A 24,055-nucleotide genomic window follows, 5' to 3' on the forward strand; every position below is an offset into this window, starting at 1 on the left:
CTACAGCAGGAGCTTTGAAGTCACATATTAAAAGTAAACATGAAGGAGTGAGATATCCCTGTGATAAGTGTGAATACGCTGCTACTACAGCAAGTAGTCTGAAGAAACATATTAAATGTAAACATGAAGGAGTGAGATATCCCTGCGATCAGTGTAAATACGCTGCTACTACAGCAAGTAGTCTGAAGAAACATATTGAAAATAAACATGAAGGAGCAAGATACTCCTGTGATCAGTGTGAATACTCTGCTACTACAGAAAGTAGGCTGAAGAAACATATTGAAAATAAACATGAAGGAGTGAGATATCCCTGCGATCAGTGTGAATACTCTGCTACTAAAGCTAGTTATCTGAATAGACATATTGAAATTAAACATGAGGGAGTCAGATATTCCTGTGACCAGTGTGAATACGCTGCCACTGCAGCAGGTTCTCTGAGGATACATATCGAATATAAGCATGAAGGAGTTAGATATCCCTGTGATCAGTGTGAATACGCTGCTACTACAGCAGGAGCTTTGAAAAAACATATTGAAAATAAACATGAAGGAGTGCGATATCCCTGTAAGCAATGTAAATATGCTGCCACTACAACATGGTATCTTAAGAAACATATTGAAAGTAAACATGAAGAAGTAAGATATCCTTGTGACCAGTGTGAATATGCTGCCGTTACAGCTGGTCATCTAAAGAAACATATTGAAAATAAGCATGAAGGAGTGAGATATCCTTGTGACAAATGTATGCACGCTGCCACTTCCACAAGTCATCTGAAACGGCATAAAAAGAGGAAACATAATAATAATAATAAAAGGGGTGTGTTGTTAATTTGCTCTGCACTGTAAACTTCATTATTTTCTTATTGTTTAACCCAAGGTTTAAGCACAATATATTTATCTTTCTATTTATTCATTCATTATTATTTATTTTCACTATTCTCTTATTTCTTTTCATTTAACTTCATATTCAAAGGAATAAAATAGTGAAAATCAACAAATAATTTTGATGTTAGTATTAGAAAAATTTCCTTATCCTTTCCTTTTATATTTCCTTCTTGTCATACCCTAGATCAGATTTATGTTTATCAGTTGATGATTACTATTATTTACACTGTAGACCCTTAATAACTTTAAAAACATTTAATTTAGAAAGATTGAGTCCGGATTGCTTTTGTTTAATAATTAAAGTTTTTTGTGTATCATTAGTAAAGAAATCTCGTTTAAAGCGTTTACATGATTTTTTATCTTTCAGTATTTCACATTTTAGTTATTTTTTTATATTTCAGATAGAATGGCAGAAAACAAAGATTTAATTTTACAAATTTTAAAAATACTATTAATACAACAAAAGAAATAAAATTGGAAGAGTTTGAAATGAAAGAAGAAACAGTTTCCATCAAGGTAGAAATTCTTCCAGGTTCTACTGTAGAAGATATTTTTACAGTTTATGTACAGGGGAAAGACATGAAGATGGAAAGTAAGACAGAAGTTCCTGGAAATTTTATTTTAAAACAGATAGAAAAAAAAACTTTTTTCAAAAACACTTTCAAGAATATCAGGTAAATTTGAAATAAAAATGCAAAAAAGGTTATTTTAAGAGGGAGGCGCAAACCTTCTGAACCACAGTTAACTTCACACCTTCTTCCGAGCCTCTTAAATATTCCTTGGACCACAGATAGTTGGAATTTACAATGTTCAATGCAGTGTTCTTCCACAAACATTGATTTGTCAATTATTTTTGATTTTCGTGAAATTATGGTTGTATATTAGAACACTTGAATCATTTTTATTTCATTTTTATAAATTTATTTTTATTCTTAAACTTTCTAAGATCTCTGATGATCTTTGTTGCGTTTTTACCTCTCATTACATCGTTGACAGTTCCTTCCACCAGTAAATCTACCATACTTGTAAGATCTCTACGGATCTAAATGTCGTCATGTTCAGGGTATCTCCAAACCAAACGCGGCATGACGAGCAGATAGAAACTCCCCTGAAGAGAAGACAGTCGGCTGGATTCATGGAGCTCTTATCTCAACTTATAAACAATGTAACCGTGAATAGTTTGATATACTCTAGACTTTACAAGTGACTTAAACTTTTGAGCTTTATATATTCTCGTTTAAACCTCATTTTTTCTCATTTAATCGAATATATGTAAAAGTTTTATATCTTAAACTTAAAGTTTTATACCTGAGAAGTAGTTAAAGCCAGCTTTTTTCCTTTTTAAAAGAAGATTTATCCTTATATTTTACTTTCAGAATTAGAATGGGTTGATTTCCTATTCTTACCTCGTGCAGTTGCCCAGGTTGTGTTTAATCAAGGTCTATAAAACATCTGTTTAAATTTCAAATATTATTTCTAATGATTTATCGATTGCTCCAAATCTTTGTTGCACAGATGATTTATGTATGGAACCCTAGATATCTCTGAGTAAGCCCTTCTGATCAACTCCACCACCATAGATCTACTCATCATGAAGCCGATGCTTGGGGAACATGTCTCCTCCACGTTCCTCTTGTAAGGCTCAGCCTAATGATATATATACCAGGTGAACATTTAGTGAAAATGAACCTTTGAACCTAAACCTTAAACCGTAACAGTCTCACATTATTTATCTTAACAAAGAATTATGTTAGGATTAGACTGAACCTAGTTGCTACTCAATAGCCTCCCCCTTTCCTCGCACTCCGGAGCACCTGTGTTCTGGATGATGTGCTCGACGGATCTTACTTGGAACCTCGTCGTGATATTCTCCTCCGGCTCAAGCATGACGGACCTGTAAAGCTTGTACTGGATCATCTTCTCGAGACCTACCTCTTACCTCACCCACTGGTGCAGCCATCTGTTATTATAAAGGTGAATAACATGATAAACTCTCGAGTTCTATGATTAACTTGTGCTAACATTAACCTATTTAGCCTAAGTCTGCGTGGTCGATGAACTCTTTCATGACCTCCACTTAGCAGTGGACCAAAGATTGTACCTCCTCTCTCACGTGTACCTCTACCTCTACTGGACAGACTGATCCTAGGCTCAACCTGCGGATCATTTATAGGTACTTTATTACTTCATATGCGTCCCTGTGATTAATGTGATCAAACCGTTACTTTAACTAAGGATTCGAGGAAACACTTAAGGAGTTGAATCTAATTAGAATTAGAATTAACAGCTACCTGAAATTTTTCTATTTAACGGTTAGCCCTAACCGTTAATGAAACGGCAAGAAAAAGTTTGAGTACGTGCCCAGCCCTTCAGTCCCTCTTAAAAGTCTGAAAGGGACTGTAAAGGAAAAATGAAAGGGGGTATTGGCTGAAAGCTAATCACTTTAGGTCTTGATCGTGACCCATGAAAGTTTTATCTGATGTTCCTGTCTCGAGAAACTGATATAAAACTGTGTTAAAATTATACGAAAATTCATATATGTAAAATTTTGAAAATCTGAAACTTAAATCACGTGACCAGAACTATCACCAATGGCAGAGCAGTATGCTGGTCATGTGTCTCCGCCTCTATCACGTGACCACTTTACTGCACTGCCATTGGTGGAATTTCTGGTCAAGTAATACGGACGTAAAAATAATATTATAAATGAAATCCATTGAAAATAGAAATAACAAATTTAAAAGTAAACCTAAATTACAATTAGCTTTCTCTGGGATATCATCGTTTTCAGATTGGTTTCTTATTTGCTCAATATGATCTGTTTAAACCTACTACTTTTATACAAAATTGTATATATATTAATTTTCGTATAGAGTTGACACAGTTTTATCAATTTCTCGAGACAGGAACATCAGATATGACTTTCATGGGTCGCGATCAAGAGCTAAAGTGATTAGCTTTCAGCCTATACCCCCTTTCATTTTTCCTTTACTGTCCCTTTAATATTGTGGTACGTAAGCTTTAAGGGGTGAAAAATAGAGATGGAAACGTTTCTTTAAAAATATCTGTTTTTTCAAAAGATTGATATACATATTGTATCATAAAAATGGTCAAACATAATTTATTTCTTTTCTTAATCTTTTAGTTTGGATTAGTGAAATGCAATGCAGTGTAGAATGAAAATGTAGATAATAGATTGCCTGAGGAAGGGAAGGGAAGCAGATGTAATATTAAATGAGCCACCACCCCCCCTTCCTCATTAGCCCCTGAATTGAAAGAAAGGCACAATTGATGCAAAAATGAAAAGATTTCAGAATACATTTAATGTCTATTTTCACCAAAAAATTGAAACACAAGGCATGCATGTGCAATGTCCATTTTAAAGGGAAGATTTTGACCAAAACCAGCCCCCCCGCCCCCCTTTATGCGTGCCCCCTCTGAGAGGCTGAAGGGGGGCACCCATGGGGGAGGCTCATTTAATATTACATCTGCTTGCATTTCCCTTCCTCAGGCCAGGCACAGTGGCATACCTAGGGGGGGCAGTAGTCCTCTTGCCCCCCCTGGGAGTTCTAGGCAGGGCACTGCCCCCCTGGAAAATACAAAATTAAAAGGAAACTACGTTTAAAAAGTAACACCTGACAATGACAAAGACTAAGGATTTGTCTAAATTCACTTTTAATACAAGGAGAGAAAAGTTTTAGCCTTCTAAAAAGAATTCTTCATTACACAAGATGTACTATGACGGAGAGCAGACTTAACGATCTTGCACTTATAGCTTTACACCCTATATATGGCTATCTGAGCATCTCTACTGAAAAATTATTGAAATTTTTGTGCAAGCAAATCCCAGAAAATTGTAGCTGAAAAGAGTTGGAGAATTATAACTCCCCAGGAAGAACATCCCAGTAAACCAGATCACATCGACTAAGCGTCGATTCCACATTGCCTTTGCAACCTTGACGTGGATATATCGTCGTATATTATCATGTTTAACCTCTTATCGACGTGGGATCGCACTATTTGTGGCGCTGTTACAATGTCGCATTAGATAACATTGTATCGACGTCGTCCTCAACATTGTCATAACGTCATTTTTGAAATTTTCCGACCATTTAATTTTACCTTGAAATGACGTTGAATCGACATGTCAGCCACATGAATAACCTTTGAGCGACTAAATTTCAACCATGTATCAAGGTCAGGGCAACCTTATTCTGACCATAAATCGACCTTTAATAAACTATTGATTAACCCTAAAAATGTACACTGTTTATTTTTATTTGTACTTGCCGTGTCAAAATACAGAGATACAGCACAATAATTCCCGATATTAGAAGTATTTTGACAGTGCAAGTGCAAATTAAAATTGTCAGTGCATTAAAAGCCTAACTAAAGCATTCACTTAGTCAATAATAATATATTTTGTTATAAATAAATAAGATAAAGACAAAAAAATGAACATTAAACTAACAAATAATGCTACTTAAAATATTAAATATTAATGATAAACTACAGTGATACCCATAAAACTGTGGAATATTAAGACGACATTTTAGCAATCATCACTGAACACTTGATGTGTTTCTTGTTGTTTGGACTTTGTAAATTAAGTCTAAAAGTTGTCTTCCTATTCCACTGTTTTGTGGTTTTTATAAAATATTGATGAAATCATGTATCACTGATTCCACAGATAGGATAAAAGATGTACTCTTTTGTTTAAACCTTTTACATATTGCTTGATGCACAAAACAAGAGTTAAATGAGCATGTATCAAGATAAAAAACATATGCAAAAATTTCTGACCTTTAAGTCAATAATACCTTTTGTCTTATCTGTGTAATTTGTACAACAAATTTTAAAAAGAAATTTGATAAATATAAAAATTACTGTTAATAATAATAACGTTTTGGAATTAATGGCCTTGTTATAAAAGGATTAAAAATACAATTCAATAAAGGGAAAACCAGATAATCATTGGACTAGGAAGACGACATTAAAACAATATTTAAGTTTATTTGATGTTTTTACATTATAAATGGTTTTACTTTCAGTAGTATAAAATTAACATTGTTGTGCTTCATGTTCATTGAACTATTTAAAATCATAACTTGAGTCTAAAAGTCGTCTTCCTATTTCACAGATTTCTGGTTCTCACTGCAAAAATGCAGGGACACATGTGTCATGTATGTATGTATCGAGCCATGATAATAAAACAAATGAAGCCACTGTATATGCCCATGAATTTGCTATGGCTTTAAATTTGCCCTCCAAAAAATAGAAAAATTATCTAAATGTTGCAGGATTTCTTTTTTATAAAACTGATATGTGCAATGTTTGTCACACTTGTGCATCCTCTTATTAAGTAGTAAAGTTTTAGTTTTGGACAGTTTCAGGCATAAGGTAGGTTTCATCTTCTTCAAATGAATAAAGTAGGATCAGAAGTTGAAACTTTGTAGAATCTTTTAACACTTGATCGATCACAATATCCAATTTGGGCACTTCTAAATTTGAGGATAAATTTATCCCTGCAGGGTATGAACACCGCGGGATATCGAAGATGAATTGAATTCATCTGTAGGACTGCATTTGATGGAGCTTAAGGCTTAATCCTGACTTCTTAATCTTGACTTCAGGATGAAGAAAATATCCAGGTTTTCTAAAACAAAAATCTAATAATATAACTTATAAATGTAAAAAATCTTCAAGCTTTATTTATTATAATTCTGGAATAACAAGTGAAAACTCCGTTTATAAACTGCCATTGTGCAGATCTTTATAAAAAATATTTTAAACAAATAATTTGTTGAAAGACAATTTCCAAAATTAAAAATTGATTTTTAACTAAAACTTTTCAGCCTTCCTCTCAACAAAGGAAATGATAAAAATACTTTTAAAAAGTTTGTAGACATAATTTTTAGTGACTGCGGAATTATAGCGTGGCATGTCAGATTTACAACAACACCCTTAAAGTGACTGTAAGCGTGATTTCAAATGACCCTCCATGCAAAGATGGCAATGCCCGTATCACAACTCTTAGTATGAGTTAAATATCATATATTTATCATTTTGAAAACTGATTATTTTCTCTTGAAATTAGGATTTCTCTACAAAAGTGACTTGCGAATTTCTACAGCAGGATAACTATAGGAGTTGTCAAAATGAAACACTTTTAAACCTAGAAAAAACAACAACATCTTCCACATTATTGATAAAATAAAGGGTACCATTGTGAATCGCGTCTTGTAATCTTTCATGGAGGGTCTCTTGAAATTAGATTTACAGTCCCTTTAAAAACATTAAAATGATAATATTAAAAGTATTCTTACCATTTTGATAATCATCCCGTTCATCTTCATCCTCCTCCTCCTCCTCCCCAGAACTCTCTTCAGATAAAAGAGCTTCCATCTCATCCCTCATCCGTCCCACAACATCATCCTTCATCCGTTCTATACTACCAATCCTCAGATCAAGGGAACTAGAATGAAATTTGTCTGATCAAGTAATAATTTTAGATATTAATGTTTATAATTTTGAAAACTGTTGGATCCCCATCGTCATTTTGAAAAAATTGAATACAAGGAAATTACCAAAAAATGTTGAAATTTTTTTAACTAATTATAAAAGTTCTCGTTATTAGTACGAAACAGATTTAGCAAATACAAATTTAGCCGATTTAAGCATCATCCGCCTGGGCCGAAAGTAGTTTTTTCGATCTGGTGCCATTTTATCTTTAAAACACTATTTTGATATAACTTATACAAAATTGAGCCTTAATAAAACTTAGTCTTATTAAACTATACATTTAAGACTAACGTTAATTATGGACGATTCTAAATGTAAAAAAACGTAAAAAGTGTTTTATGTGTTAATTATAATCATTGACATTAATTCTTTCCGTTTTTTTATAAACAATTGCCGGCGAGGAATGCCCCGTACTCTTGTACCAGATTTGGTTTTGAAATTGAATCTAGTAAAGACAATTGAAAGACGACATTTAAAAATCTTCAAACTTTATACTTATAAAAATTTGTGATGGAAAAGGTAAGTCACAAATGCGACGATATTACAAAGTGGTAATCTATACTCAAATGACGGTCGTAAATACGACGTTAATACCACGTTGAAATGGTCGAAGCAAATGACGTCATAATTGGTTAAGATGTCAACGTCGATATGATGTCAATATGTAGTTGTCCATGGTCGAAAAAATTTTGAAATTATTTCGACCAGATTCCATGTCGACTCCACGTGGGAAAAACGCCCAAATGGCGACCTTCTGGTCGTGCGACGATATCTGGTTTACTGGGCATCTGATTCCCTCCAGTGGAATTATAAACCCCCTGGGAAAGATATCTGAATCCCTCCAGTGGAAATATAAACCCCCAGGAAGGATATCTGAATCCCTCCAGTGGAAATATAAACCCTTAGGAAGGATAACTGAATCCCTCCAGTGGAATTATAACCACCCAGGAAGGATATCTGAATCCTTCCAGTGGAATTATAAACCCCCAGGAAGAACATCTGAATCCCTCCAGTGGAATTATAAACCCCACTGGGAAGGATATCTGAATCCCTCCAGTGGATTTATAAACCCCTAGGAAGGATATCTGAATCCCTCCAGTGGAATTATAAACCCCATGGAAGGATAACTGAATCCCTGCAGTAGAATTATAAACCCCCAGGAAGGATATCTGAATCCCTCCAGTGGAATTATAAACCCCCAGGAAGGATAACTGAATCCCTGCATAAACCCCCAGGAAGGATATCTGAATCCCTCCAGTGGAATTATAAACCCCTAGGAAATATATCTGAATCCCTCCAGTGGAATTTAAACCCCTAGGAAGGATAACTGAATCCCTCCAGTGGAATTATTAACCCCTTGGAAGGATAACTGAATCCCTCCAGTGGAGTTATAAACCCCGGGAAGGATAACTGAATCCCTCCAGTGGAATTATAACCCCCCAGGAAGGACATCTGAATCCCTCCAGTGGAATGTAATTCACCCTGCGTAAAGTTTTAAATTGTAATAAGCGTTTTTTTAAACCCCTCCAGTGAAAATAAAATCCCTACGGCGGTCTCCAGTAGAATCTTACTACGAATTTCTTTGAGTCTAGCTGTGATGGAGTTAAGTGATAAATTTATAAAGTTAAAAAGTTAGTTTTTCAAGCAAAGGAATAATTTTTAGACTCTATAAGGTATAGTAACCACCCAAAAATGTAGTCTTTTTGGTGTATTTTTATGGTGAACAAAACAAGTCCAGGTGGGAGGGGGGGGGGCAAAAAAATTTAAAAAGGTATCAATATTTTTTCAAAAAAGGTGTTTTTATAAGGGGGGGCACTATGTTGCCAAGGGGGGGGACCCAAAAATTTTTTTCCCGCGCTTACGCGCGCACATTGTGCCCCCCTAAGCAAAAGCCCTCGTACGCCCCTGATCGTCCCCAATTCCTTGTTTCTTCTTTGGTAATTTAATCTTATTTACTAAATATTTTCTCTAAGTCTGAGGTTACTGTGTACGTTTAAGGTACGAACTGTATAACCTCAGCTATTTTAAGCAGAATACACCTGTACTCTGTCTGCAACGTCTGCGGTCTATTATTATTACTCCTTCTGTCATCGCATTGTGCTATTATTATTAATTACTAAAAGTAGAACGCTGATTTTTTTAGAAACTGAAATTTAAATGCAAAACATCTTTGCAAAGTACATTTTTTGTTTTAATTAAGAGTTTGAAAAATGGGGAAAAAAGACGTGATTTATACAAGTTTAGATGGTGCTACAGGTAATATAAAAAATTGGGGTAATTTCCTAGAGAACGATTTTAGATCCCCCCCCCCTCCTATCAATTTTTTACTAGGATTTTACCTGATTTTGTATTTATAAGGTGAATCTGGAATACAAGTTGTCTCCAAAAGAAAACTAATACAAACCACTGAAACCACGGCTTTTCTAAAAGGTAGATTCAGTGAGAACCAGGAAACTCAGGATTAGGATTACAACTTTCAGACTTAGTTTATGAATTTAAATAGTCCAATATACGTGATACACAGAAATTGTGCGGTGGAAACAGACCCATTTCACTTGATTTTTAGACTATTGGTTAATAATAGATTGATTTGTAATAACATCAAATTGGCTTAATTTATGCTTTGTTGTCGTCTTCCTATTCCATAGATTTCTGGTTCTCATTGTTCTAAAATAGTATTTGTTAAATGTTTTAAAAAGTTCAGATCACACAAAAATCGAGCAGTATTTTATCAATTACTCCTATTAAAAAAAGGCTAAAAACAATCGCTTTGCAGTTTTAAAATGCATATGTTTAGGGCTACAAAAAATATAATGGAGTTGGCCTGAGGTAAAACGAAAGGCCAAGGTGTTTCGACTCTTAAAAGTCGAGGCTGACTTATTTACTTTCAGAGTTGTCTAGATTTCAGTGAAATGTAATGAACAAAATGTCAAACTTTAAAGTAACACAAAAAAAATCTGATGATGCTAAATTTCAGTTATTTTATTCTTTTATTTAAATTTCATGAAAATTTATCAATCAATAAAATTAAAAAATAACGAGAATTCCAAGAAAAAAAATTATAGTTTCTGCTAATTTGCAACTAATCCGTATTTTCGAAATAACAAAATCTTCTTGTAATAGATAATATCATTTATAAGAAAACTAAGAAAGATAATTTTAAACTTTTTTTTAGAAAAATTTTCTCGGCTTGAAGCTCAAAGACTAGAAAAGGAAGGCAAATTATCGGAAGTGAACAAAAAGCTAGAAGAGAAGAAAAATAAGCAAATTCTTGTTATTACTCACTTCAATGTGTTTATGTATGCTGCCTGCTTTTTCATGCAGTCTGGTACACTTCCTGTAAGTATTACTATTTTTGATTTATATATTTTACAAATTATAAATACATTTTTTTAGTATCTTACAAAAAAGTTGGGAGCTGACCCAGTTACATTCGGAACTCTTCAAACTGCCTTTTCAGGTCATTATGATAAATACAGTAAGAAAATGTTAAATTGTGCATTAGAAAGACAACTGTAAGACTCAATTTTGTTTCTTAATATTAATTGTAACATGTACTTGTGCAGTGTAAGTAGGCCTATATTTCAATTTTCAAAATTTTGGAGAAATATTCCCACAAACTTCAGTTTCGTAGGTTTTTGAATATTTCCTCTTCACACACTTAATTTTATATTTTTTGTTATCTTTCATAAATAAATCATTCCCTTACTAACTTATTAATTTTACTTCAAACTTCTTGTTAAAATATTTGCTTCATAACAAAACCAAACATACATATTTGATTGTTTAAATGTAGTCTACCTTTTCTACAGTTTTATGGGTCTCAATTTGCTTCTAGATATTTTTGACAGTTTTAACTTAAATATATTTTATTTTGTAGTTGTGGATTTTAACTTTATCAAAGATTTCATATATCTTTAAAAAATGTTTCGCAAAATTTCCTGAAATGTAAATTTTCAAAATTTCCGAAACAAATTTTAGAAAGAACGTAAAATTTGTCAGCAAAGTTTCTAATCCCACTTTAAAGTTTCACTTTAATATTTTGAAATGATCCACTTTTATTTCTTAAAGCGATATCTTAAACAAAAGTTTCTACCTCTGGGACCATATTTAACGAATAGAGAGAAGTAGTTGAACCTTGTGGAATGTAGGTGTAGCTGAACCACCCCTCTTAAACTTCCATGCATGAGAGGAGGGGTTCAACTGCTTCTTGTTTTTGATAAACTCCGGTTCTATAATTAGTAAAATATTGTTGTAGTTTGTCAGCTGTTGGGTGGACAATATATCTAAATATTGCTGTAGTTTGTCAGCTGTTGGGTGGACAATATATCTAAATATTGTTGCAGTTTGTCAGCTGTTGGGTGGACAAAATATCTGAATATTGTTGCAGTTTGTCAGCTGTTGGGTGGACAATATATCTAAATATTGTTGTAGTTTGTCAGCTGTTTGGTGGACAATATATCTAAATATTGTTGTAGTTTGTCAGCTGTTGGGTGGACAATATGTCTGAATATTGTTGCAGTTTGTCAGCTGTTGGGTGGACAATATATCTAAATATTGTTGCAGTTTGTCAGCTGTTGGGTGGACCATATATGTAAATATTGTTTTAGTTTGTCCGCTGTTGAGTGGGCCATATATATCATATATATGAATATTGTTGTAGTTTGTCAGCTGTTGGGTGGACATTATATCTAAATATTGTTGCAGTTTGTCAGCTGTTGGGTGGACAATATATCTAAATATTGTTGTAGTTTGTCAGCTGTTGGGTGGACAATATATCTAAATATTGTCGTAGTTGGTCAGCTGTTGTGGTGACCATTTATCTAAATAGAGTTGTAGTTTTTTAGCTTTTGGGTGGACCATATATCTTAACAGTGTTGTAGTTTGTCAGCTGTTGGGTGGACCATAAATCAACATATTGTTGTAGTTTGTCAGGTGTTGGGTGGACCATATATCTAAAAAGTGTTGAAGTTTTTTGGCTGTTGGATGGACTATATATTTAAATATTGTTTTAGTTGTCAGCTCTTGGATGGACCATATATCTAAATATTGTTGTAGTTTGTCAGCTATTCAGCTGTTGTGTGGACCATATATCTAAATAGAGTTGTAGTTTTTCAGTTTTGGGTATACCATATATCTTAACAGTGTTTTAGTTTGTCAGCTGTTGGGTGGACCATATATTTTGATATTGTTGTAGTTTGTCAGCTCTTGGGTGGACCATATATAGAAATATTGTTGCAGTTTGTCAGCTGTTGGGTGGACTCTATATCTAAATAGTGTTGTAGTTTGTTAGCTTTTGGGTGGACTATATATCTGAATATTGTTGTAGTTTGTCAGCTGTTGGGTGGGTGGATCATATATATAAATATTGTTGTAGTTTGTCAGCTGTTGGGTGGACCTATCTATGGTAGAATAGGAGATGTGATGGGAGAAAGGTTTGCAATAATTCTCGCCTTCTCATCAACTACACTAACATATCTAGTCACAGGTAGGGTTGGGCGCCGTTTTTAATAAACGAATAAAAAAAAATATTGTTACTGATCGTCAAAATATCAAAAACGACCTTCCTTCCTTCACAAAGCGACATAACAAAAATCAAAAACAATTATTTTGTATTTCAATTTAAAAAATTTAAAAATTTTGAAACGATCGTTTTGATTTGGTTTTTTACGTTGTTAACGAAACGATCAGTATGGTTTTCAGAAAAGGGAAAACGTCTTATCCTTGTTCAATAGTATGCCTTCACCTGGAAAAAATCTGGAATTAACGGTTGATTCATATTTGATATATACTTCTTCCCTTTAATATTTTAGAGAAATGAAATGATTTTATCTCTTATCGAAGTTTCGGAAAAATATGATCTTTTAGTATTATTTTGTTCAATGTTGGTATATTTCAAGTTATTTTAGGCTTATTTTACAATATATTAAACCTATTTTACGATATTTTAGGGTTATTTTCCAATATTTTAGGCTTATATTATAATATTTTAGGGTTATTTACAACATGTTGGACTTATTATACAATATTTCAGGGTTATTTTTATTATATTTTAGGGTTGATTTACTATATTCTAGGATTATTTTTTATTATATTTTTGGGTTATTTTACAATATTTTAGGGTTATTTTACTATATTTTAGAGTTATTTAACAATATTTTAGAGTTATTTTACAATATTTTAGGGTCATTTTACAATAATTTAGGGTAATTTCACAATATATTAGGGTTATCATAAAATATTTTAGGTTTATTTTCAATATTTCAGGGGTATATTACAATATTTTAGGGCTATTTTACAATATTTCATAAAACATTTTAGGATTATTTTACATTATTTCAGGGGTATTTTACAACATTTCAGGGGTATTTTACATTATTTCAGGGGTATTTTACAACATTTCAGGGGTATTTTACAATATTTCAGGGGTATTTTACAATATATTAGGGTTATTTTACAATATTTAATGATCTTTTTTCAGGGTTATCTTACAATATCCCAACATTATTCTTGTCAAGAATTTTCTCAGTTTTAATGCACGTGATGCAAGGTAATCTCAGAAATTATCTCCTAATATCTAACAAACTTTAAACAATGGGAAGCTGTTAATTTACAGCTTCTCTTTTTCTCGATGTTTCTAGTGAATTCATGCTGATTAAAATCAAAATTGAAATCCAATGTTGTCTTCATTGTACTGATGAAAAAGAAAAAAAAGGAAACACTAGATATTCAAATTTGAAAAGTTAATTGTTTTTCAGGAAGTCAAATGGTTGCAACAAGTCTTTCTACAGCAGAAAACAGAGCTGGATCATTAGGCAACTAAAGATTGAAAATAAAAACAGTTTTATTCAATCAAATCTAGAATACCTACAAATATGTCTTTCCATAGCTTATTTTCATAATTACCATAGTTGAAGCCCATATAAACTACTAATAACTATTTACTCTACTAAAAAAGAACATATTAGCTCAGAACTGCAAGAGAATGAGTAAAAGGGGCTGTAAGCGTAATTTCAAGTGACCTTCCATTAATAGAGTAATATATATAATTTACAACGGTGCCCTTTAAACCATTGTCTGATCAAGAATTTCGTGATTTCTAATTTATAAAGCGGGGAATTAAGAAACCGCGCGAGTGTACATTAGCACGCATTGTGCATTGTACACTCTCCTTGCACTCAATCTTCAGCTGTACAAATGAGATTATCTACCTCATCATTGTACATTGTACACTCTCCTTGCACTCAATCTTATAATTTCTAATTTATAAAGCGGGGAATTAAGAAACCGCGCGAGTGTACATTAGCACGCATTGTACATTGTACACTTGTCTCCTTGCACTCAATCTTCAGCTGTACAAATGAGATTATCTACCTCATCATTGTCTGGACAAAGGTTTAAAGAGTACCTTTGTTAATTGGACATGCTTTTCTACAAATGGACGGTCAGATGAAATTACGCTCACAGTCCCTTGAAGCTTATTCTTTGCTTGGAAATGGACCGATCTCTCATTTGGTCGAAACTTATAGAATCAAATTTGAAATTTTTAGATTTTAGCCCAGCTGGGGTTCTCATATGGATTGGGTATGGTGGTAGGACCCAGCCTTGGGGGTCTCTGCACAACTAACTTTGGTAAATTAAACTATTAGACTATTGTACACTGTAAATTTTTCATGGTGTTCAGTGTACACTGTACATTTTACATGGTGTACAGTGTACACTGTACATTTTACATGGTGTACAGTGTACACTGTACATTTTACATGGTGTACAGTGATACACTGTACATTTTACATGGTGTACATTTTTTAAGTACTCTAGAGATCCATTAAATTTTATGCCAATCCGGATTAATGTTATGAATGCTTTTTTAAGTTTTGCTATTTTTTATTAAAGCAAATTTTTCAGAAACTTAATTTTTCATTTAATTTTGAGCCGCCACTGGTAAAAGATTGGCGATATAAAAACGTTAGATAAACATAAGATTGCTTAAATGTCGTCCTCCCAATCCACAGGTTTACAGGTCCCGACTCTCGATGTGAAAATACAAAGTTAACTGGCAAAATCGTTAACAGGCAAAATTGTCAAGTATCAAATTGGCAACTGGGAAATTGTCAACTGGCAAAATTGGCAAATGGGAAATTGTCAACTGGCAAAATTGTCAACTAATAAAATTGTCAACTCGCAAATTGGTAAATGGAAAATTGTCAACTGGCAAAATTGTCAACTGATAAAATTGTCAACTGGCAAATTGGCAGCTGGGAAATTGTCAACTGGCAAAATTGGCAACTGGGAAATTGTCAACTGGCAAAATTTTCATCTAGCAAATTGTCAACTGGCTAAAAGGTCAACTGGCAAATTGTCAGCTGGGAAAAAAGTCAAGTGACAAATCACAAAATGGTCAACTGGCAAATTGTCACATGACATTTATGCTGTACACTTTAGTGTCAACTGGCAAAGTGTTGCCTGGCAACTTTGTCACTTGTTACATGTCAAAAGACCCGCCTGGCAAGTTGATACATGGCAATCTTACACTGGCAATCCGCCGCTGGCAAAGTACTTAACATCGTATTTTTAGGAGAACAATCCTCAGCTCTTCTCTCAGCCCTGGGTTCTCTCTTCAGCCTTATCCTTGTTATAATATTTGTTCCACAGATAAATAAACAAACTAAACCTAAGGAGTCAAACCTTCTCCACTTAAAAAAGGTAGTTTTTCCATGTTCAGGAATTTTCCTAAGAAGGGAAAAATAATGTTAATAAATGTTTCCTTTTTCCCATTATTAACATTAAAAAGTCAAAAAAAAAAGTTGAAGATTAAGAAAAATATTTAGAAAAAAAGCTAATACATGTGAAAATGTTTATTTTGAATATCAATTGATATTTTTAGTATGTCTCACCAGTCCGTGAAAGTATTTCAAATATTTCAAATAACCTGAAAAATATGCTGGGACCTCTAATACAGGGTTACCTACAAAGGATAAGACTTGAACGACAAACTAAAACGCTTTTAATAAAAAATTCTGAGGGTTATATTCAGGGAGTTAGAATAAAGGGAAGGGAAATGGCGCTGGTCTAGCATAAAGCCAGTCGCACTGCTTTGCAGACGAGTCTTTATCACACACGTACACTCTTTTGGTACAGACTCAAAACGTGGCTACAGTCAAGGAAATTGCAGAACAATGTCTTCAATTATAATTAAGCTTGAATAACGAGTAGTTTATTGTAAACTTTAATCCAATTAAATTCTTTGCATGAAAATTTGCCTCACAGCGTTGACTTTAATATATAGATAATATATTACATATATATTAAACTTATTTTTAAGTAAACAATTAACAATAAACAAATGTACTCTCTTAGGCTGTACAAATACCGAGATTCTTATGTTCTGTGTATACCGACCTTCGGTTAATTATTACTTACACACACCCTTTTGGTACAGACACACATACATGTCGTTTCCGACCCTGGTTATATTTGGGGTTCTGTCTCAAAATATAGTCGTTAAATGCAAATAGATTGTCAAGTACAATTGATATCACTGCATAATTTGTATACTCTCAGTACAGCTGTATTCTTACGTCACAAGTGTCAACTCTGTATTTGTGTCCGACTTAAAAAAAAATAATAATAGTGATCATTTTAGAATAAGTGTATATCTTACATTGAAATAAGTGAAAGTTTGTGTGTTCTTTATTTTTTGTCTTTACACTTTTTTTATTTAATCTTGGAAAACATGTGAACTTATGTAAGAAAATTTTATTTTCCTTGTTAAATTTAACACTAGTGACGTCGTGTATAATTGGTCCATTTCTCGAAACCTATTGTACTTCTTATTCTTTTTGGTTAAATGGAACTTTAATGATTTGGCGAAGAATGAAATAAGTTTATAGTTGCCAATGAATTTAAAGAACAAGACTGAAAAGATTACGTACAGTCATCTTTGAAGTCAGGACATTTTATAGACAGGACATTTTATATACAGGATATTTTTTTGACAGGACATTTTATAGACAGGATATTTTTTAGACAGGATATTTTATAGACAGGATATTTTATAGACAGGATATTTGATAGACAGGACATATTATAGACAGGATATTTTATAGACAGGATATTTTATAGACAGGACATATTATAGACAGGATATTTTATAGACAGGATATTTTTTAGACAGGACATTTTATAGACAGGATATTTTATAGACAGGATATTTTATAGACAGGACATATTATAGACAGGATATTTTATAGACAGGACATTTTATAGACAGGATATTTTATAGACAGAACCTTTATGGACAGGACATTTAAAGACAGGACATTTTAAAGACAGGACATTTTACAGACAGGACATTTAATAGACAGGATATTTTATAGGCATAATATTTGATAGACATAATATTTGATAGACAGATATTTTATGGAAATGATATTTAAAGACAGTACATTTTATAGACAGGATATTTGATAGACAGGATATTTTATAGACAGGATATTTTATAGACATGATATTTGATAGGCATGATATTTAATAGACAGTTAAATTATATACAGGATATTTTATAGACAGGATATTTTATATACAGGATATTTTATAGACAGGATATTTTATAGACAGGATATTTTATAGACAGTATATTTATAGACAAGATATTTTATAGGCAGGATATTTTATATTCAGGACATTTTATAGACAGGATATTTAAAGAGAGGATATTTTACACACAGGAAATTTTATAGACAGTATATTTTATAGACAGGATATTTTATAGACAGCACATTTTATTGACAGTATATTTTATAGACAGGACATTTTATAGACAGGACATTTTATAGACAGGACATTTTATAGACAGGATATTTAAAGACAGGACATTTTACAGACAGGACATTTTAGAGACAGGAAATTTTAAAGATAATACATTTCATGACTGAATCATGTAATAAGTAGGATATTTTATAAACGGGATATTTGATTGACAGGATATTTTGTAAATAGGATTTTTATAGACAGGATATTTTATAGACATGATATTTGATAGGCATGATATTTAATAGACAGTTAAATTATAGACAGGATATTTTATAGACAGGACATTTTACAGACTGTCATTATGTCTTTTTGCCTTTATCTATGAAATGTTGAAATGTCCTTTCTATAAAATATCTTTATCTATAACAATAATTAAGATTAAGCCGAAAAATATAGATTAATTGTTTTCTTTAACTATTTAGATGTCAGGTTTAATCGTAAAACCTGAAGTCCGGGGTTTACTTCTTATAAAAACAATCTGTGGTATTCCTATTGGAATCCTCCAATCCATGTTTGCAGGTGAGATCATAATCTTTCAAATCAAATATAATTAATCATATATATTCTATCAAATCAATAAAATATAATCCATCAAATATATTTTATCAAATCAATCAAATATAATCAATTATCAAATCAATCAAATATAATCAGTCATCAAATCAATCGAATATAATCAATCATAAAATCAATCAAATCAATCAAATTAATCACAACTTATCAACCAAATCTTATCACCAAATCAAATATAATCAATCAATTAAATGTAAAAAAATTAAATAAATTTCAAATCAATCAAATCTAATTCAATGTAATCAATCAAATTAAATCAATCAAATCTAATCAATCAAACAATTCTAATCAAATCAATCGAATCTAATCAAATTAATAGAATTTATTCAAATCGCTCAAATATAATCATACAACTAATCAATCAATCAGATTCAACTAAAATAATCCAATCTAATCAATAAAATCCAATCTAATCAATCAATCCAATCTAATCAATCAATCTAATCAATCAATTCAATCTAATCAATCAATTCAATCTAATCTATTAATCCAATCTAATCAATCAATCCAATCTAATCAATCAATCCAATCTAATCAATCAATTCAATCTAATCAATCCAATCTAGTCAATCAATTCAATATAATCAATCCAATCTAATCAATCACTCCAATCCAATCAATCCAATCTAATCAATCAATCCAATCTAATCAATCAATCCAATCTAATCAATCAATCCAATCTAATCAATCAATCCAATCTAATCAATTAATCCAATCTAATCAATCAATCCTATCTAATCACTCTATCCAATCTAATCAATACAATCTAATCAATCAATTCCATCTAATCAATCAATCCAATCTAATCAATCAATCCAATCTAATCAATCAATCAATCTAATCAATCAATCCAATCTAATCAATCAATCCAATCTAATCAATCAATCAAATCCAATCTAATCAATACAATCTGATCAATCAATTCCATCTAATCAATCAATTCCATCTAATCAATCAATCAATCAGATCTAATCAATCAATCCAATATAATCAATCAATCCAATCTAATCATCAATCCTTTCTATCAATTAAATCTAAAAAAATTAGTTAAATTCATTTAAATCTAATCAAATCAATGAAATCATTCAATCTAATCAAATGAATCAAATGAGTCAAATTTCCAATTTCAAATTTTTCCGCAAATACTATTTTTTTCTCCATAAAATCATTTTTTTTCAAAGAGTAAATATTTAACGCTACTTGCTGAAACTTGAAAAAAATATATATTTGGGGGCATATAAACTGCTCCAACTGGTTCATAAAGAAATGAATTATTTTCTATAAAAATGTATAAGAAATATAAAAATAAATTTATTTTAGTTGTTGCAATGGAACAGTTTGGACTGCCTGCAGATCAGAATGGTTTCCTAATGTCCTATATAGGAAATACAATTAATGATCAACATGCAAATATATTAATTTTATTACCCACTATACTAAGATGAAACTTTAGAAAAATATTCTACAGAATCTTACTTTGAAATAGTTACATGTGGCTTTAAATGGTTTATTTTCTGTCCCAATTTATTAAACAAATCTTTACAAGACCGAACTTAAGTTCACAAACAAACCTACAGATCTTCAAAATTTAATACATTTGGTACAAGGACTGCTTTCTCTTTTGAACCACTCTTTTTTTCTAAAACTTTTTTTGAATTTGGCTTTTCAAATTTTTTTAATTACTTTTTACGTATCAATCGTGGACATTTTCTATTTTCCAAACACAAATTTTAACTAATTAAAATTAACTAAAAAAGAAAAAAATAAGTGAAAATATGTTTTTAATAAATTGTTTTGATCCGGATCCTTTTTTACAGGTACTGATCCTGAGCGCAGTTTTCTTTTTTTTTTTTGAAAAAAAATTGTATTTTGTTCAGGTGTGTTGACCCTGATCATGCAGGGGGCGGGAGTAGCCCTCATTTCGTCAAGAATATCAGATTTAAATATTGTAAAAGTATCCGCAGTTACTTTAGCCCTGTCTTATCTAGCTCTGGTAAATATAGGGTTAGAGGGACCATTCACTATTTAGAAAATTTAACGGGACTGTTTACGATTTTTGGGATATTAATAGGACTGTTCACCATCTTGGGATATTAATGGGACTGTTTACTATTTTTGGGATATTAATTGAACTGTTCACCATCTTGGGATATTTATGGGACTGTTCACCATCTTGGGATATTAGTGGGACTGTTCACCATCTTGGGATATTTATGGGACTGTTAACCATCTTATGATATTAATGGGACTGTTCACCATCTTGGGATATTTATGGGACTGTTCACCATCTTGTGATATTAATGGGACTGTTCACCATCTTGGGATATTTATGGGACTGTTCACTATCTTGGGATATTAATGGGACTGTTAACCATCTTGGGATATTAATGGGACTGTTCACCATCTTGGGATATTAATGGGACTGTTCACTATCTTGGGATAATATTGGGATTGTTTACTATTTTTGGGGTATTAAATGGACTGTTTACCATCTTGGGATATTAATGGGACTGTTTACCATCTTGGGATATTAATGGGACTGTTCACTATCTTGGGATATTAATGGGACTGTTCACCATCTTGGGATATTAATGGGACTGTTCACCATTTTGGGATATTAATGGGACTGTTCACCATCTTGGAATATTAATGGGACTGTTCACTATCTTGGGATATTAACAGGACTGTTCACCATCCTGGGATATTAATGGGACTGTTCACTATCTTAAGATATTAAAGGGAATATTCAACATCCTAAGATATTAAAGGGAATGTTCAACATCTTAAGATATTAAAGGGAATGTTCAATATCTTGGGATATTAATGGGAATGTTCAACATCTTAAGATATTAAAGGGAATGGGACTGTTCACCATCTTGGGATATTATTGGGACTGTTCACCATCTTGGGATATTTATGGGACTGTTCACTATCTTGGGATATTAATGGGAATGTTCAACATCTTAAGATATTAAAGGGACCTTACAATATAAGGATATTAGAAGAACCTTCTCATTGCTTATTACAAGATTATTATTCATAAATGTTTGAAAATCAATTCCCTAAAGCCAGGGCCTACTCTTAAATACAGAATGAGAATTACGTGTTTGAAAGCCATTGTTTAGAGTTTGTTGCGCGGTTTAATAGACTTTCTCATTCTTCTCGCTCCACTGGTCTTCTCTCTTTCTCTAATAAACTCAGGTATTATAAGGGTCGGCAATTTTATCAATACAATGAAGACTACTTTTTATTAATAATGCTTTGATCCCTAGCAAACATTTTTCAAATTACAATTTTTAAATGTTCATGTGTTTCTATTGTTTGAAAGCCTGGTAGAAATCAAATGAAATAGAAAGTCGTCTTTATTGTATTGATATGTACGACGACGACTTTTAAAACTATAAAACTGCAAAAAAGCCATAGATAAAGTTTAAATGTTTTTTGTTCATAAAATTAAATCAAATAAAAGCGGGTTTAATAAGTATTTATATATATTCAGTTATCTCCTCTACTCTAACTAAAGTTGTATCTACAGAGATACAGGGGTTTAAAGTATATATATTCAGTTATCTCCTCTACACTAACTAAAGTTGTATCTACTGAAGATACAGGGGCTTAAAGTATACATATTCAGTTATCTCCTCTACTCTAACTAAAGCTGTATTTTCTGAAGATACAGGGGCTTAAAGTATATATATTCAGTTATCTCTTCTACTCTAACTAAAGCTGTATCTACTGAAGATACAGGGGCTTAAAGTATATATATTCAGTTATCTCCTCTACTCTAACTAAAGTTTTATCTACTGGAGATACAGGGGTTTAAAGTATATATGTTCAGTTATCTCCTCTACTCTTAACTAAAGTTGTATATACAGAGATACAGAGGTTTAAAGTATATATATTCAGTTATCTCCTCTACTCTAACTAAAGTTGTATCTACTGAAGATACAGGGGCTTAAAGTATACATATTCAGCTATCTCCTCTACTCTTAACTAAAGTTGTATCTACAGAGATACAGAGGTTTAAAGTATATATATTCAGTTATCTCCTCTACTCTAACTAAAGTTGTATCTACAGAGATACAGGGGTTTAAAGTATACATATTCAGTTATCTCCTCTACTAATGTATATTCAGTTATCTCCTCTACTCTAACTAAAGTTGTATCTACTGGAGATACAGGGACTATGCTGGGGATCAATATGGCGGTAAGTTGAACCCCTTATGTTTATTTTTAACTTTATTATAACATTTAACATCATCCCCCGAGTTAATATCACGAAACAAAAATATTTCAAATTTCTCTTTGTTTATTTTTTTCTTATTAATATAAAGAAAAGCTGGAACTGTATTGATATAAACGCGTACATCGTTGTCTTAATATAAACGCTTACATCATCTATATATAAATTTAATATTTATAATAATTTTATTCGGAATTTGTGCAAAAAAAATGCGGATATTATGTTATTTTTTGTTAACTAAACAATCATATTCAGAACCACAATCCTTCTTATCAGTTCTGATCTTCCCATTTTTATTGAACTTAATCTTATTTTAGGTAAATTCAGTGATTCGATCGCTAGCTCCCACAATAGGGGGATGGATGATAGCGCAGTATGGATTTGCGTCTATCGGTCAGCTTGGTTTTGTTTGTAACCTTCTAGTACTGGTCATAGCGTCGACATGGGTCAACCTGTAGCTGAAATTCTGAAGGCCATTAAGACAACCTCTCAATTTTTTTTGAAATGTTTAAAATGATTTAACTTTACATTCATATTTCTTAAGATGTTGCTAACAGTTCTAAATGACTTTCAAACTTTTATTATGTATTAAGACAAAAAGACATGAAAAAAGGGGTCTTATTATTTTTTTCTCTTAAAAATAAAGAATTTGAATAGCACAACTTTTGAAGAAAAAAAACGTATGAAATATGTAACTTCTTATCCTTGTTTAATGTTTATTTAACAACGTTATTTATGTTAGGATGTGCTCGTGGCTGCCGCTAATTTTCTTTCATTTTAATTCACAAAATAAAGTTGAAATACAAGCCAACTTTTAGAGCACAACATTCTGATGTAGACCAACGTTTTCAGAATGGTATGAAGCCTCGTCTTAAATGCCAAAAACCCGATTTAAAGCATATAATTTCTTTGATAATGTCCTTATGCTTTTGTTTTAAAGCATATCTTTTCTTTCATTTTTGAGTCATTTTCATCAAGATTTTTATAAAATCCAAAGTTAAATAAATCTAAAATTCAA

The 24,055-nt window shown here is 32.0% G+C and overlaps 2 protein-coding genes and 1 long non-coding RNA gene across 5 annotated transcripts; 2 read left to right on the forward strand and 1 right to left on the reverse strand.

Annotated features, from left to right (window-relative positions):
- Positions 1 to 68: 68 nt before the first annotated feature.
- On the forward strand, positions 69 to 845 carry LOC111710244 (transcriptional repressor CTCF; the record flags this gene model as incomplete). The annotated part of the gene is made up of 1 exon (XM_023484307.1): positions 69 to 845. A coding segment is annotated over one exon (777 nt), but the record flags the coding sequence as incomplete, so codon positions are not given.
- Positions 846 to 5,813: 4,968 nt separating this feature from the next.
- On the reverse strand, positions 5,814 to 7,420 carry LOC111710242 (uncharacterized). Its single transcript, XR_002767021.1, has 2 exons — positions 7,211 to 7,420; positions 5,814 to 6,540 (listed from the first exon to the last, which is right to left on the reverse strand). It is a non-coding gene; the product is annotated as an uncharacterized LOC111710242 (long non-coding RNA).
- A 2,105-nt stretch (positions 7,421 to 9,525) lies between these two features.
- LOC111710240 (solute carrier family 22 member 18) lies at positions 9,526 to 23,584 on the forward strand. Of its 3 annotated transcripts, XM_023484302.1 has the most exons (15): positions 9,528 to 9,662; positions 9,765 to 9,836; positions 10,582 to 10,745; positions 10,803 to 10,866; positions 12,784 to 12,894; positions 13,888 to 13,956; positions 14,165 to 14,221; positions 14,964 to 15,038; positions 15,985 to 16,112; positions 18,644 to 18,740; positions 20,115 to 20,177; positions 20,672 to 20,787; positions 21,920 to 21,995; positions 22,931 to 23,001; positions 23,355 to 23,584. In XM_023484302.1, exons 1-15 carry the CDS (start codon positions 9,617 to 9,619, stop codon positions 23,493 to 23,495), a joined length of 1,350 nt encoding a protein of 449 aa, XP_023340070.1. In that variant the 5' UTR covers positions 9,528 to 9,616; the 3' UTR covers positions 23,496 to 23,584. The 3 variants fall into 3 exon arrangements, with proteins under 3 accessions (XP_023340071.1, XP_023340072.1, XP_023340070.1); XM_023484303.1 differs by lacking the exons at positions 22,931 to 23,001; positions 23,355 to 23,584 and adding an exon at positions 22,294 to 22,397 and having other exon boundaries at positions 9,526 to 9,662; XM_023484304.1 differs by lacking the exons at positions 22,931 to 23,001; positions 23,355 to 23,584 and adding an exon at positions 22,429 to 22,496 and having other exon boundaries at positions 9,527 to 9,662.
- Positions 23,585 to 24,055: the final 471 nt, after the last annotated feature.

The sequence above is a fragment of the Eurytemora carolleeae genome, unplaced genomic scaffold (genome assembly GCF_000591075.1).
Source record: "Eurytemora carolleeae unplaced genomic scaffold, Eaff_2.0 scaffold1027, whole genome shotgun sequence".
In the NCBI taxonomy this organism is placed as follows: domain Eukaryota; kingdom Metazoa; phylum Arthropoda; class Copepoda; order Calanoida; family Temoridae; genus Eurytemora; species Eurytemora carolleeae.

Coding starts and splice junctions, on each gene's coding strand:
- LOC111710240 (XM_023484302.1), top strand. CDS start 9,617: ATGGGGAAAAAAGACGTGATTTATACAAGTTTAGATGGTGCTACAG. Junction 10,746..10,802: donor TGCAGTCTGGTACACTTCCT/GTAAGTATTACT, acceptor ACATTTTTTTAG/TATCTTACAAAAAAGTTGGG. Junction 16,113..18,643: donor ACCTTCTCCACTTAAAAAAG/GTAGTTTTTCCA, acceptor TTAACTATTTAG/ATGTCAGGTTTAATCGTAAA.